The 16389-nt window shown below is 48.0% G+C and overlaps 1 protein-coding gene across 1 annotated transcript; it reads right to left on the bottom strand.

The window, feature by feature from the left end:
• Positions 1–9067: 9067 nt before the first annotated feature.
• PHOX2B (paired like homeobox 2B) lies at positions 9068–11823 on the bottom strand. Its single transcript, XM_036853988.1, has 3 exons — positions 11583–11823; positions 10539–10726; positions 9068–9583 (listed from the first exon to the last, which is right to left on the bottom strand). The coding sequence occupies exons 1-3, from the start codon at positions 11821–11823 to the stop codon at positions 9068–9070; spliced, it is 945 nt and encodes a 314-aa protein (XP_036709883.1).
• Between the last annotated feature and the right edge of the window lie 4566 nt (positions 11824–16389).

The following is a 16389-nucleotide window of genomic DNA, read 5'->3' as shown; positions in this document are numbered from 1 at the left end:
AAGTAACTACAGGGCTATCATCTAGAGGTGGTTCTCTCCTTCTAAGTAGAAACTTTATGAGCAGGAGAATACTGGGTTAACAAAAAGGCCCAATTGTCTTAAGGCCAGAAAATCAACTCCTAAAATGCAACTTTTGTCTTCTTGTAAACTCATATTTTAACATCATCTATACGTCTCAAAAGACCTTACAACAAAACATGAAACAACCTTTCAGGTGGGATATCCTAATTTCTGCTAGTAAATGTGCACGAAATTTTAGCCTTTTGAGAATTTTCAAGAAATGACTTGTTTAAAATGTTTCAGTGAACTTGAAGAAAATTTCAGCATAAGTGAAAGAATGCCCACAGACATTTTCAAATATCCTTTAAATTTGACTTCTTTTCCTTCAATAGAAGGCAAGAGTGCCCCTAGAAAGAAGTTACCATGCATGACTTTTTGAATATATGGTCAGGTATAGGGATGGTTAAATATCTGATTATTTTAACAGCTCTCTGGACTTTCAATGATTAGATTGAAAAAATTACTACAGTGTAAGTTTTCAGCTTAAGAATTTTTTGCGCATTTTGTTTTAAAATCAATACTGGAGAACATACATTCAGCAGACTTAAAAAAAAAAAAAGGATAATTGCTTAAGAAAATGGTAATATTTTTCACTCTCTCCCCCCTTTGTTAATTTATGTTGCTCTGACTTAAGACTAAGATGAAGGTGTATATGAATTATACCTGCAGGAAATCAAGGATATCATAGAGGAAGACAAGACATGGGTTTCCTGTATTAGTCTCTGCTTTAAAAAAAAAATTTTTTTTTTTTGGCTGCTTTGGGTCTTTGTTGCTACATGTGGGCTTTCTCTAGTTGCGGTGAGCGGGGGCTACTCTTGGTTGTGGTGCGCAGGCTTCTCATTGTGGGGACTTCCCTTGTTGCAGAGCACGGGCTCCAGTAATTGTGGCTCGAGGGCTTAGTAGTTGTGACTCACGGTTTCTAGAGCGCAGCCTCTGTAGTTGTGGCGCACGGGCTTAGTTGCCCCGCGGCATGTGGGATCTTCCCTGACCGGGGCTTGAACCCTTGTCCCCTGAATTGGCAGGTGGATTCTTAACCACTGCGCCACCAGGGGAGCCCTGCAATGGAATATTATTCAGCCATGAGAAAGCAGGGCATCCTGCCATTTGTGACAACATGGTTGGACCTTGAACACGTTAAGCTAAGCAAGATGTCAGACAGAGAAAGGCAAGTACCATATGATATCACTTAATGTGGAATCTAAAAAAGTGAAACCTGTTAAAAACAGAGTAAAATGGTGGTTACCAGGGAATCGGCGGGGAGGGAGTTAAGAGCGATGGTGTTTAAGGGTACAAACTTGTAAAGAATAGTAAATGAACCATAGAGATCTAATGCACAGTGTAATGAATATAGACAATAATACTGTACTATAACTATATAATGTGATAAATAGCACTATATCAGCAATCATATTACAATATATAAATGTATCAAAGTAACACAGCTGTACACCTTAAATTTATACATTACATGTCAAATTTATTCAATTAAAAAATCGAGATATGATTCACATAACATAAAATTCACTCTTTTAAAGTGTACAATTTGGTGGGTTTTAGTATATTCACAAAGTTGTATAGCCATCATCACTATAAATTCCAGAACATATTCATAACACTCTCTATCCTTTTTAACATTGGCTTAAGGCGTCAGCAGGCAGGCTAAGGGCAGTGCTGGGTTCTAGGCTATTGCCTCAGTGATTCCTCTGGACTCTGGGACCTCTCAGAGATTGATCAGGGCTTTGGAATCAAAGGGACATTGATTTGGAGCTCAGTTCTGGCACTTACCAGCTCTGGGATCTTAAGCAAGTTGCTCGGCCTCTCTGTTACTTGGATTTTTAAAAATGAGAACAATATTATCTACCTTAGGAATTTTGAAAGGTCGTAATACATAACAAATGCTAAACAGTTAGCCAAGTACCTAACACATAATAAATACTCCAAAAGCACAATATCTTATGCCTCAGACAAACCAGGTTTACACTTCACTTTTGCCCGAAGTAGCCATGCCTCTAGGGCCTTAAAGAAATTAAATTTTACACTCAGGCTCTTCCTGTTCTGAAAATCGCCGCTTAAATCATTGGATAGCAAATAGCAAACAGTCATCCACTTGCTTCCCTAATGAAATTATGTCCAGGTAAGAAGACTTTATTTCCCCCTTGATGTCTGACTTTCCCCAGAGGGAGGTCTTTGACATCAAATGCAAGGCTAAAGTAACATCGTTGTTCAATCACTTGGCCTTGGGGTATTTTAACAAACTAAATAGCTTCAGGTTCAGACAAAAGATAAAGTGAGTGACAGCCCAGAAGATGAAGAATTCCTTTTCTCATTTTTTTAAAGCTTTTTAGCATATTGGCTAAGACTCAGGGCTGTGGGTTGCATCCTGGCTCTACCATTATTAGTGGTGTGACTTGGACATGTGACTCAATGGTTTTGGATTTCAGTAGTGTAATAGAAGGAAAGCACCACCTTCATCGTAGGGGCTGCTCTGTGGTGCACCCAGCACAGTGCCCGGCCCATGCAGATACTCAGCAAATATGATGAGGATATTCAAATCCTGTTGAAACCTTTTAATCACCTCCTGCTCTCCTGTGCTGTCTGTCACCTCCACGCAGCAGTGGTCTTTAAAATCCTGGAATTTTCTTTGTTCAGCTTTGGGGGCTTGTTTTATTTTATTTTGTCCTTTAAAGGAGCATGTTATAGGACTTGGCTAATATTTCTTCCACCTGTAGAGTAAAATGATTTCATGCTCTGGTCTTGATGAGAGATTCTTAAAGTCAGGGCTTTGCAGCGGGGTGGAATACCCTGCTCTCATCAATTAGCCAGGAGCTCCTAGCTTGTGTGTGTATGTGTGTATGTATGTGTGTGTGTGTGTGCGCGAGCACGCGTGTGCACGCACCACAGAACCCTTGGCAGCCGGTGATGCCCATGAACCCCTCTCAAGATAATGTTTTTAAATGTAAAAAAATAAAATGCATAGGATTACAAAAGAAGCCAAGTAAAATAAAATTATGAAAAATGTTTTAAAACAAATTGGTGCTGTAATCATGTATGTACGTCTTTATTAATGTATTAAATAACAAGATCTAGTAGCTGGTTTAATAATTACCATAATTTCAAATTAATGATGAATGCAAATGACATATTGAGATCGTTTCAAAACCTCTAACATGAAATGAAAGTATCTGTGATTTCACTGGTGACAGTCATAGGTACTAATACTACTACTGTGGCTTTGTTGCCTACATTCATCATTGAAAAAATGCCAAATTTCAGGTAGAGATTAGTGAAAATATATATATATTTTTTTTCTCTCCTCCTTGCATTCAGTTCATGAACCCAAGGTTAAGAACTCCTGAGTTAAGCCAAGACTAGCACTACCCAAGATGTCTACTGTGGTAATGGGGACATAGTCATAGATCATCTTCAGATAACCTGCCTATTGGTCTGAGGAAGTCACAGGTCTTTGCACTGTACTTTGCTTTCCAATATGGAAGTACTAGTGAGTGAAGGCATTTGGTTTTATTATCCACAGAGAGTTATGAGCGGCCACTCTGAAATTAAGGCTGGAACAATTAAGGATTCAGGTGGGCTTTGTCATTTGCGCCATTTGATGTGTCTGTCATGGTGGTGATAAATGAGCCTAGAGGTTGACATCTATTCCTGACATCCATTCCTGTCTACCTACCAACATTCCACAGTTCATCAGTGTAACTGTTCTTTCCCCTTTCATGTGCCACGCCTCCGGCCACTCCTTGCCTTGTTCACTTACCAGAGAGGGACTATGAACTGTATGTAGATGTGTTGCCTTGCAGAAAACATTCTCCCTCCTTGTGGGGACCCCAAAGCCTGCTCCCTTTCAGGCCCTGGACTTCATTCTGAATCTGGTTGGGATTCTCATCCAGTCCTGCTCCTCCTGATGCCCTTTCTAACTCTCACCTACCTCTCAGAGTCCTTTTGCAAGGGGACATGTCTTCCCAGGTCTGGCAGTATAGGACCTCATGGGCTAAAATGAATTCATCCCTTTGCAGAGACTGTAAAGAACAGTTGTTAAGGTGCATGGGCTTGGGAGACAAACCAGTTGGGATTAGATTCCTGCTGCGTTACTACCAGCTGTGTGACCTGGGCATGTTACCTTACCTCTCTATGCCTCAGTTTCCTCCTAAGAAAAAAAAAAAAGTGGGAATAGCACTTTTCCAGTAGGGTAGTTGTGAGGATTGAATGCTTTAAAGCTTGTCAGCTTAAAAGTGCCTGGCATATAATAAGCACTCAATAAATATTAGTAGTTGTTACTTGTCAGCCTTTGGCTGATTCTAGGCTGTTAACTGTCACCCTCAGCAAGGTTCTCCAATTCCACTTTGCATATTCTCTCACACTCTGTGTTCCTGGGCCATTGACATAAGTGACAACTGAGGGATCTTTTTAATCTTCTGAGGCTTGAGCTAGGGAGATTAAGACAATCTAGGAGTTACGAAATAAAATAATGTTAAAAATAATATTTGACATTTGCTGAAAACTCCCTGCTCTGCCAGGTATTTACTGGACATCTTATGTAATCCCCCCAACAACCTCACAAGTCTGTACTATTATTCACATTTATGGTTGATGAATCAGGCTCAGAGAGATTAATTATTTGCTGTCCAAGGTCACAGAGTTCCTTTCCCTGAATTGAGGGCCATCTCTATCTAGCCAGAGGCCATCTTTCTAAGGACATGAGGTGACCACAGAGAAGCATCTGAGGTGAGTAGCAGACAGCTACTGTTTGCTGGGTTATGGGCTGCCCTCTGAAACCACTCTCTGGTTCCCTGCACTCGGCCATGGTGAAGGAGACTAGGCCTAGAGGCGGCTGTCTGGCAGTAACTCATGCAGGTTTTGTGAAGTCACATGTGGTCCCAGAGTTGCCAGGAAAAGGGATGCCTTGATGAGCCAAAATGCAAATTCCTTAGGAGAGGAAAAGTGAAAGTGAGCTTGTTCACACTGTGCAGGGCTCCAAGGAAATGACACAATACAAGAGACATAATGTCCTGCCACTAGATTCCATCATATTTCAGGAGCATTATTCTGCATTTGATCATAAACTTGCCTCCCGACAGCTCGCTTTTTGACCAGAGGCAGAGGTGACCCAAAGTAAAAAGACGTTGATATTTGAAATACTAGAGCTGGATGCCTCCAGATATTTAAAATACAGTCTTCTGGGAAGCTGGTGGGGAGGGGGGGTGGAGAGAGTGAAGCATGTTTTCCTCACCATATTCCAAAGTTTCCCTTGTCCTGGAGATAAGTTGCTCAAAGCAGGTCAAGGCCAGGAGAAGGGAATTTGGGGAAGCTTATCGAGTTTATCCAAATCTGAAAGGATTTCTAGGGCCCTCCCTGGGGTTTCCAAAAACTCTTCTTTGGCTATTTGTTTTTCCTCTTCTTTCTCTATCTCTCTTCTTCCCTCTCTCTCCTTATTGTTTTCTTTCTCTCTCCTGGTCTTGCCTTCTCCAGAATGCCTGTCCCACTGGCCTGCTATCAGCTCGCAGAGGCTTACTTGGCGGCCCTCAATGCCTAGAGGAAGACTAATTTTCCTCCAGCCAAGTCCAGGACTGGGTTACCTGGGCCTTGAATGCCCTTTATGTCAATACATTCCTGTCCTTCTTTTTGCCTCTTCCAGACCTTCTAAGTTGTATTTACAACTGAAGACTGGGGTCTCAGGGATCTGGCAATTGCTGGCATTTTAGACCAGCACAATTAATGCCATTGTTTATGGAATGCTGTCTTGGAGAATTGACTGAAGGCCATTTAGAGACAGATTTTTTAAAGACTATTTAAAAGCTTTTTAGAAAAACGATTGGAAGTTTGATAAGACCCAAAGTTTTCATATTTTTTAATGAAACCTGCCTAATCTGATGCACACTATATTTGGATTCTCAAAGTGAGAAGCCCTGATAAATTCAAACCAGATCAGCTGCTAATCCTCCAGACCAGAGTTGGCAGACTGTGGCCTCCACTCAAATGAGGGAAGCTGGCTCCTCCACTGATAAAGCCCATCCAGAAAGGTACCAAGGTAAGTACCAAAAGTCCACACGGGCAACTGCTTGAAGAAGTTGACCCAGCCAAACAGTCCAAGGAAGAGGCAGAACTCCATCTTGGGTCTGTGGTGATGATTCCTTCCTTCCAAAAGGGTGTCATTGAAGCTTCCAGAACCGCCCCCACCCCCAATATGCACAAACACACCTGTTCCCAATGCAGTTCCAATGCTAGAACCTTCCCATTTGGGTTTATTATAGTGTAGTTCAGCGGTTCTCATATCCTCTATAGGGCTTGTGAAACACAGATGGCTGGGCCTCACTCCCAGAGTTTCTGATTCAGTAGGTCTCAGATGGGGTCTAAGAATTCGTGGGTCTAACAAGTTCCCAGGTGACGCTGAGGCCGCTGGTCCAGGGACCACACTTTGGGAACCACCGGTGCAGTTAAAGGGCAGGCTCTGGAATCAGATTTCCTGGGCTCAAAGGCTGGCGCCATCCCTCACACACCAGAACCTCTCGAGCAAGTTAACCTCTCTGCTGCCTCAGCTTCCTCATCTGTTTAAAAGAAAATAGGGATAGGAATTGCACCTGCTTCCTCATGTTGTTTTGAGGGGTAGATGAGATAATGTATGGAAAACACAACCTGGTACAGGTAAGTGCTCACTAATTTCAGTTGTTGTAGATGTTATTTCTCCAAACACACCAACATGGCAGAGCTGCTCTCCAGCTGGTGCCTTCCAGATGCACCCGTCCACGCAAAGACCCCCCCCCACCCCGGTGTCTCTGGGTGCCAGCAGTTTTTGGGGCTTAAGGAGGCTGGACCGCCTGGCCCTCCCTGGACCCCATCGGTCCTGAAGGCGCCTGCACGCTGCACTTTCGAGTGCTTCTCAAAGCTGGGAATTAGAAGGCTGCCTAACCGTGCTTGCTCTGCTACCGAGTCCGCGGAGCCGCAGCCTAGGCACGGATCCGAACACTTTTATCAACGCCCTCGTCTTCTTCTGTGCTCTGTGACTGGGAAAGAAATAAAAATGGACCAGAAGAATCCTGCCTGCTGTCCCAAGCACTAAATTTTATATTGGCTGGATTTAGCCGCATGAACTTAGATTCCCCAACCCACCTAGGTTTCCAGAGCTGCAGCGGCTTCTAGATATTCTGTACAATTTCCTCTGTCCTCCCTTATCGTTTTTAAATTAATTTTTTAAAAAAAATCAAACAAAAATGAGTCAAGAAAAAGTCAGAATAGTTCAGTTGCTAGACTTGCTTTTTGTTTTTATTATCAACAATCAAGTTAATGGTACACTCTTGGAAAACTATATGCACATGTAGAAATATTTCCCTTTTAAATAGAAGCATTCATTATAACACATATAAATAAATTCGAAAATCTGAAACATAACTTATGACGCTTATGTTCACAAACATAGTCCAACGAGAAGGAAAAAATAAAAAAGAAATCAGACAGACATGCACCTGATAACAAAAATATATACCATTGTCTGAACCGTGGTCTCTCTAAACACAAAGGAATTGAACCCGTGAGAACCTTATTATTCCATAAAGACACACCATAGAGACTACAAGAAGAGAAAAACATTATACGGTCACGTAGAGGAGACGGTCTGTACTGATATTAACACGATACAATTGAGTCACAGAACACAGTTGTAGAAAGACACCAAAAAAGTTAAAGCCTCAACATTCAACTAATATCTATAGTTTGTGCCTTTTAAAATAAAAAACAAATAAACAAAAAATCCCAACAGAGATGTCTAAACTGCGAGAAGAATGGAATCATCAATATACAGTCCATCCACCATACAGGATGTGCGTCCATTTCGGATCAAACAGAAATGCAGAGACACTTCTGCAAGCTTGTGTGCGCCTCTTTTCCTTGCTGGGTAGATTTCTCTGCAGCCATTTGCGTGGACTGCAATTGACTCCAATCCAAAGCAGTGCCAAAAAGTTCAGTAAAAGCTGGTGGAAGAAAATGCCGGTTGGGGTGTCAGGAGAGGAAAAAAAGGGAAGAGTTGCGAGACATGTGACATCGTTTGCAGAGTTTGAGGATGAAAAGGCATTTCATGTATAGGGCATCTTTCAGGGCCGAGTGGCTGCACAGATTCAGGTTGCCGGCTGCAACTGTGCGCGGTTCGGATGCGCAGATGGCGGGATGCTGTTCGACGAGGTGGGGCTGGCAAGCGGGCGCGAGGAAGTCACCTTGGCCGCGGGGACCATCTGCACGAATCGTCGCCGCAGCGGCCCGAATCCAAGGACAAGAGGGGAAGCGGGGCGTCTGGAAAGCCTTCCTACTCTCCCTGAAGAGGAGCCCCAAGGGAGTCTGTGCTGTCCGGTGGGGGGGGGGGGAATGCGGATGAATTTAGGGATTCGCAAGATAGAGCCCTCAGACAGTGCCAGCGGCAGCTTCCCTCTTGCCCCCTTTACTTTGTTTTATTTTTTTTTCTTAGATTTTAAAAACTTTCGGGTTTTTTTTAAATTGTTACTTCCTTCCTTTTTTTTTTTTTTTTTTAATTTGGGGGAGTTTTGATTCCTTTTTTCTTTTTCTAAGCAAGTCACTGAGTTGGTTGTGGCCTCCCACCCCTCTCTCCCTGTCACCCTCCTCGGGCCACAGACACACATTCCCCGAGACAGACGTACACCGACACGCAGACACAGCCCCCTGAGATTCCCCCCGAGTCCAGGCCGCGCCGCTCACACCTCCCCGGCGGCAAGCGGAGCCCTGGCCCGCCTGCGCGGCCCTGAGGCAGGTGCGAAGCCAGGGAGGTGTGTGGTTTGGTTTGGTTTGGTTTGGGGGTTAAGGAAGGGGGTAGGAGTGGGGTTGAAATGGAGGCGACGCCGTTTTCTCTTTATTCGTATCGCGATCACTTTAGGGTCTCAAGGAAAAAGCCGCGGCAGCAGCGACAACAGCCTTGGGCCTACCCGCTCGCCCACTCGCCCGCCAGGCCCCGGCTCGCCCGCCGCCGCCGCCGCCGCCGCCGCAGGATCCCAGATCAGAACATACTGCTCTTCACTAAGGCGGCTTTGGCACCGTTGGGTCTTTGGAGCGAAGATAGGACGCTGGCGAAGGGGCCCCCGAGCGAATCCGGGATGGAGGTGATGGGCCCGGGGCCGGGAGCCCAGCCTTGTCCAGGGCCCCCGGCCGCAGCCAGGCCTCCGGCCGCCGCCGCCGCCGCCGCCGCTGCCGCCGCCGCCGCCGCCGCCGCCGCCGCCGCCGCGCCGCTCTTGCCGGGTTCGCCTCCCGGGCCCCCCGGCCCCGCCGCCCCCGGGGCTCCTGCGGGGCTGGGCCCGCCGCCGCCGCCGCCAGTCGCCCCGCAGCTGGGAGTGGGGTTGGGGTTGGGGCCCGGGCCCCCAGTGCTGTCCGGATCGGTGCTCTTGGCCTCTTTGCTCTCGTCGTCCCGGGAGGAGTCGGACTTCTTTCCCGAAGAGCCGTTCTTGGCCGCGGCCGCTGCAGCCGCGGCCGCGCGCTCCTGCTTGCGGAACTTGGCGCGGCGGTTCTGGAACCACACCTGGCCCGAGAGGAGAAGAGAGGCGGCGAAGCAGCAAGAGAAAGAAGCCAACGGGAAAGAAAAGCGGTTAGGGCAGCCCACGTTCCATTTCAGCTTGTTTTAAACTCCACGCGCCGCGGATACTCCCGCGCCTATGGCTGGTGCATCTTTTGAGAAACTTTCCTAGGGCCACTTGAGCATGTCCCGGAAATGGTGGCTTGCAAGAGAGGTGAAAAGGCTGCAAGTCCCAGAAAGGCCCTAAAATGGAAGCCCTTATTTGGGCGGACCTTTGCTCAGTCTACTTCCTGAGCCACTCCAAACTCGCCATCGCCTCTAGGCCTCAGGTCTCAAGTTAAACTCTGAGTGGTAGACAGAAGTGGGGGGTGGTCTCTGGGCTCGGGGCCTGCTGCCCATCCTGGCCTTTGGGCCTGGAAGAGCTAGCGTTGGTGCGTGCCGCCCCTCCACTGGGCGGCTCACGGAGAGCCGCCACGGCCAGCTCTTGAGCGCACCTGTGTCCCTGAAAGGTTAGAGTACCGCGCGGATCTTGACCTACATAGAATCCCAGACCCTTTGCAAATCTGCTGCAAGTCACAGTTCCCAGGAAAATGCACCTGTACCTCTACGCCATTAGCTCCGAGTTAAAAGCTCTTGAGTCAGGAGAGATTTGGCAAAACTACTTATAATACGGAGGCAGAGTCTGCACTCCTCCCCCAGGGCACTCCCTGTCCCCGAAATGGCTCTCCCATGGCCCCTGAATGCCTCTGCGGCGCTAGCTGGGGTGGGAACACTTTGCAGCTGTGAATTTATAGCCAAGAACGCGCTCCCTAACCCTTCCTCGCGCGCACGGCCCCTCCGGACCTGGCCTCTCAGGAGAGGCCGGAGAGCTCGGACCTTCAGCAGAATCACCCGCACCCCCGCACTGCACCCCTGCCCCGCGCGATGCTGCAAAGCCGGATCGGCTTCCGGGCGCGCGTACCTGGACTCGCGCCTCGGTGAGGTCGATCTTCAGGGCCAGCTCCTCCCGGGTGTAGATGTCGGGGTAGTGCGTCTCCGCGAAGACCCTCTCCAGCTCTTTCAGCTGCGCACTAGTGAAAGTGGTGCGGATGCGCCGCTGCTTGCGCTTCTCGTTGAGGCCGCCGTGATCCGTGAAGAGCTTGTAAGGAACTGGAGGACAACAGAGGGGACAGCGTATGAGCAAAATGGTCTGGAGCGCGCGAGCCGCAGAGCCGGAATGTGGGGACTCCAGAGGTCAGGTGGCGCTGGAGCCGCCGCCGCCGACACCGGCGCGGGAGAGTGGCCGAGAGGAGCTGGCGAGAAAAACCCGAGCAAATTAGTTATACACGGAAACAGGGGCGCGGACTTCGGGCTGTGGTGGGGTCCCTCCGGGCACAAGCGCCTTTGGGTGGGTTGAAATAGCGCGTTGGAGACGGCTGAAGGCCGGGGACACGGGAATGCTTTGATGAGGAAAAGCGAGAGAGCAAAAGAGTCCGAAAACCTCAGTCGGAATATCAGGAAGCCAGGGATGAAGTTACCAAACCCTCCCACAGTTGAAACTTTTTAATTCTCAGAAGTTGACCCGGCCCAAAAGTTGGGGGATACCGCTGCAAAAATAAAAGAAAAGAAAAGAAAAGAAAGAAATAATCAGAAAAATGACCCGCCAAAGAGGTGTGAGCCGCTGTCGGTTCTTAAAAAAAGAGACACTGCCAGTAATGAGCTTTACTCTTTGTTATTTAATTATTTTCTAAGCTTTACGTCTCATCGCAAAGTAAATAAATTATGCCTATCATTTTGGCAGCTTAAGATAATTTTGTTGGCGGTTCGGGTGTGACTAGGATAGTGTAACCCTGTAAGTGAATTACCCCTCCCCGCAATCGCTTCTAACGTGATAAATTCTTTCATTTGTGTAAGCAAATTTCGTTTGGTAAATACTAAACACATTTCCATTTTCAAATGCAATCAAGGCTTCCTATATACGAGCGGAAAGGCGGCTTCCTCAGCTGAGAAAGCTGGCGGTCCTTACCTGCGGCGTACGGACTGCTCTGGTGGTCCCTGAGGGTGCCGAGGCTGCAGGATCCTGGCGTGAGGGACGGGCAGCCGGACGTGGCCCCAAAAGTGGTCCTTATCGGGTTATACTGGAAGCCACTGGCCTGGCTGCAGGAACTGAAGTCAGCATAGGCTGAAGCCAGGCTCGAGGTGTCCATCCCGGCCATACAGGACTCGTAGGCAGAGGAATTGAGGTAAGAATATTCCATTTTATACATTGAAAAGGCTCTGGATGGCTCAGCCAAGTGGAAAAAGGAAATAAAAGATGGGTATGGAGAAGGTGGCTGGAGTGGGGAGATGTGCACAGCTCAACGCCTGCCTCCAAACTGGCCTCCTTACTACCAGCAGAGCCTAGTTTTATGAAAAAGCCTCCTATGAGATGCCTTGTCTGAGGTCTCTAGAGCATATAGTCCTCATAATAAACTTGGCTCTTTCCACTTGGACAATAGCAAAGCGGTTGGTCTTATTGCTGGCGCTTTTTACATGACAATAACTCATCCGTCTATTGGGCTGGCACTGGGGAACTGAGCTGTCCAACCTCCCTATCATTGATTCCTGCATCTCTAATTAGAATTTAATACCACACCATTACGCACTGAGCCCCTGATCCTCCCTTCTAACCAGCTCCCTGCCCTTTAATTCAATCACACTACTTGGAAATAATGAAAGTTGGGTGACGATTCTCCCTGATCCAATTTCCCTGAGCTTTTAAGCCTTTTTAACTGATCATATACCTTAGGCATAAATTGAGATAGTGTGTGTGTTTTCCCCCTTCTTCTTTCTCTCTCTCTCTCTCTCTCACTCTTTTTCTCAGTTAGGGAGAACAAACCTTGATGTCATAGAAAACCTGTTTTGTAAGAGCGTTACACGCTCAATTTAACAACAAGCCTACCCCCTGAAGTGCATGAAATGTTATAAAGGACTGGGACATTGGCAAGACTCAGGCGCCCTGTAACATAGAGTAAGTGGGCCAAGTATGTGAACGATAAGTGGATTTCTTTAAAATACACCTGGTAGAGGGTTTTTTTTTAAAAAAAGCATCTTATAAATTACATTTCTTGTCTTGGCTTAATGTGCTTTTCTAGAGACTCCGCTTACCCAGCCATTTAAAAAATAAAAGAACAGCCAAGTAAAAGCTCTTGAATATAAAACATCTGGATTCTCAACCAATGGCTTCTTTGCGCTCAGTTCTGGGTTTTTCTGCATTAGCGTGAGGTTTGCATTTTGTTGGTTTGTGTGGTTGTTGCTTTTAATTACTCTGTTTAACTGGCAAGCGGGCACGAAGTGTCCCCAAATGTGCCTCCTCTTCCATCCCTCTCGGGTGCTTTCCTTTCTTTCTTTTTTTTTTTTTTCGCCTCCAGTTTTTCAGGTACCCACAATTCTCCAAAGACCCGAACCTTCGAAAGAGGATTGCTGTCTGCTTGCCCTTTAGGTTTGCTGACTGCAGTGAACGAAATCCTTGCTCTTTAAATGCCCAGGCTCCAGGTCGGGGACTTTTCTTGTCCAACACCCCAGGCTCTTGGGTGCTGGCAGCGAGGCACAGACAAAGAAATGAGCGGTGATTTGTGGACCTCGGTGGCCCCATGATTTAAGCGGAGGGTAATTTTCATTTGGTTCGTTAGGCTCTAGCAGAATAAGGGAAACTATTTCATTAAATCCTTCCTCTCGGTGGACAAGAGGAGGAATGCTTAGTTGAATCGCCGTGTGGTGTAAACAAACCCTGGATATTTTATATGAATTAAATGTGTAGATAATTAGTTTTATTGCATTCATTACCCCCTTTATGTGCTCTGTAACAAGTCAGTAATTAAAGTAACAAACTCATAAAGTCTTTATAGGGGCATTTAGGCGTTCAGTGTTTGCCAAACTAAGTGGTTTAATTCGATGCTAGTGCCGGGGAGTGGATGGGCGCCCGCTCTCCACTGCCACTGTGTTTTATTGCGCACTAAACTGCAGCGGACGCCGTAATGGATTAAACAGGGACAGCGGCCCCCCAACCTCGTGCTTCTCCGCTGGGTGAGTTTCAGGCTGATTTCAGGTGATGGCGCGTCCTCTGGACATGAGAAAGCACTAAAGTCGGGAGCGCAGGCGGTGGGACCCGCCGAGGAGCTTGGTGATAGTTTTATGGGGAGGGCTGATAGTTTTATTGCAGTTGTATGTTGTACAATGCGTATTTGATAAAGAAAGGCCCTTGGTGACCACTGTGCACTTTTTTGTGCACGGGGTGAAATGAAAATAAATGTGTACAAGGTTTTACTGCGGCGGGAAACAAATTGCAGCGCTCTAAATGGTTTTTCTTTATGGTCACCAGACAAGAGGAGAAAAGAGATGCAAACATCTGTCTTCAGTCCCCTAAACCTAAAGGCCAGCAAAGACGGATGCGAATCCAAGTGTTATTACTGTGGGGATTTGTCTTTATTTATCCCGCTCTCATGAATATGAATCTGCCTTCGGATCTGGAAGCGGCTGTGCCCCTTCGACGCTGCACATAGACTTTCCCCACCCTGACTTACCCGCCCCCCCCGCCCCCCCGCCCCCCCCCCGCCCCCCGCCCCGGGAGGTGGGGGATAGGTTGTCAAGCACAAGGCTGCAATTGTCCAGGTTTCTCTTGGACTTTTCAGGGGAGCTTCCTGGCTCTCCCAAGGCGACACCGCCGCCCCAGGCGCACACTCGGGGGATGTGGGTGCTGGGAGCACAGGCCTGCGTGGCACCCCGCTAGCCCGCTCCTCTCGCTTATATGGGGTTTAAGCGCTTCTGCAGAGAAGAGAAAGACATGAGGTGTTCTGGAGGGGATGCGTTTTGGCTCCAAGGCCCACGCTTGCCAATAACCAGGCTCACACCCCTCTTGGCACCCGCGCCTGGGCGCACCCGGGGATGTGTCTCAGCTGGGTATAGAGCGCACGCGCCCCGCGCCACTGCTCCGCGCCCGGGCCCGGCCCTACACCCGAAATGAGTGCCGGACAATCCCCCTTCGGGTCCTAATTTGCAGACAGTCCCCAGACCCCACTGGGGCGGAGGCGGACCGCGAACCTGGAGTGTGCGGGGAGCTGGGAGGAGTGGGGTTTATTTCGGCCTCTTTTGAGGATGAGTCTTCGGTGAAGATGTAGAACTTTGGGATTTAGTCGGTGCCTGGAGGCAGTTCCTGTGCGCAGGGGACGTTGGCGTGGGGAGTGAGGTGTGCAGCTCAGGGGAGCTGGGAGTTGAAGAGGCGTCGGAGGGTGACTCCTGGAGAAGAAGAGGACTGGAGGGAGGAGCCCGCCAAGGGGAGAGGGCGAGGGAAGCTCGAGGCCGCGGGGGCGCCCGGGGGAGCCGCCGAGGGGCAGGCCCAGCAGCTGCCAGTGCAGGGCACCGGCTCGCGCTCTCCGCTGCCCCCGGGCCCGCCCGGGGCCGGGTCTCTCCCCGCCCTGCTGTCCGAGGCTCCCACCGGCCTCGAATCCCAGCCTCCTCCGACCCCCGCGCCAACCCTCTCCCAGGTGCCGGGCGCGGCCCCCGCCTCTCTGCAGGCGCCCCCTGGTGCCGGGCCTCGCTGGGTCCGGATGCTGTGCACCTCCTTCTCTTTGTACCAGGAGACCTTTCGGCACCGGCACCGCACGGTCCGATGAACAAACGCGCTTGACTTCATTTTCCCCTTTGTAGGCCTTGTAGGTTTAGTTTGTTCCGTGTTACTGTCCCTCTCTTCGCCCCACCCCCCCATCATCCCTGGCCCATCGTCCCCTGTGTGGGTCTTTTGTGCCCCGTGGTCCTGATTCTGCCCCGAAGATGAAAGGCGTGAGGGGCTGGGCCAGGCCGGAGCCCCAGCCCCAGCGCCCTGTTTTGTTCCGAGTTGTGCTTTCTACACGCGAGCTCTCCCCTAAAAGTTGTACCAAATGGTTAATTTAATTATTCCAACTATAGACCAACTGCTTCAGCAGCCTCCACCACGCGTCTGGGAGGAAAAAAGAAACCATCTATAAGAAATAATCTAATAAAAGTGAAGTGTAGAAAAACCCCTCCTGATTTTCAACCGGCACAAATAGAATTAGAGCTTCAGCATCCTTTTCCCAAACAGACCTTTTGTCCAGATCACAACTTCAGCCAACCAGCAATGTGTACAGTGCCCGCTATTTATTTTAATAGAGGCGGTGGGTAGCGAGATGGATTGATAGATAAATGGCCACATGGATAGATGGATGGTTTGATCCATCTTCCTCTGACTTCTCTTTCTTAATATGTGTACACGGTTGATTTTTTTTTTTCCCTGCTGATTTTCTGAATCAATAATGGAAAGGCAATGCTATGTGGTAAAAAGGGGTGGGGGGGGAAAGGCCATTTAGAGCACAAAAAAGAGAAGAGACTACCAGCATATATACCATGAGAAAAAAAATGTTTACATGCTACCCAGTACCAAATGAAAAAGGTTGAAAGTTTAAAAGAAACTTTTCTTTCCTTTTCTTTGCCATTCATAGGAGGGTTTCTTTTTCTTCTTCTTTTTTTCCTTGAAAGTCAGAAAGAATGTTAGAAGACAAGGAAACAAAACAGCAAACAAAATGCCATTGTATTGTAGTAGCAATTCATGGGAAAACGCTTGTCAGCCTCCTAATGCCTCACTCCTTGGAGGCTGTTTTGAGGCTGTTTTACCACAGGCAAAGCACAATAACATGGGAATGAATAAAATATTAAATACCAGTGAGAGTTGCAGAGGAATTTTCTTTTTGATTGCTTTATTTAATGCTGCATCCAAATTATCCCAGCACAGTAAAGCCGCTGTCCACCAAAGGCTCAACTCAGAACCACCAGTTCTCTCA

This window comes from Balaenoptera musculus, chromosome 5 (assembly GCF_009873245.2).
Source record: "Balaenoptera musculus isolate JJ_BM4_2016_0621 chromosome 5, mBalMus1.pri.v3, whole genome shotgun sequence".
In the NCBI taxonomy this organism is placed as follows: Eukaryota; Metazoa; Chordata; class Mammalia; order Artiodactyla; family Balaenopteridae; genus Balaenoptera; species Balaenoptera musculus.
This window is presented reverse-complemented; position numbering and strand designations above follow the sequence as displayed.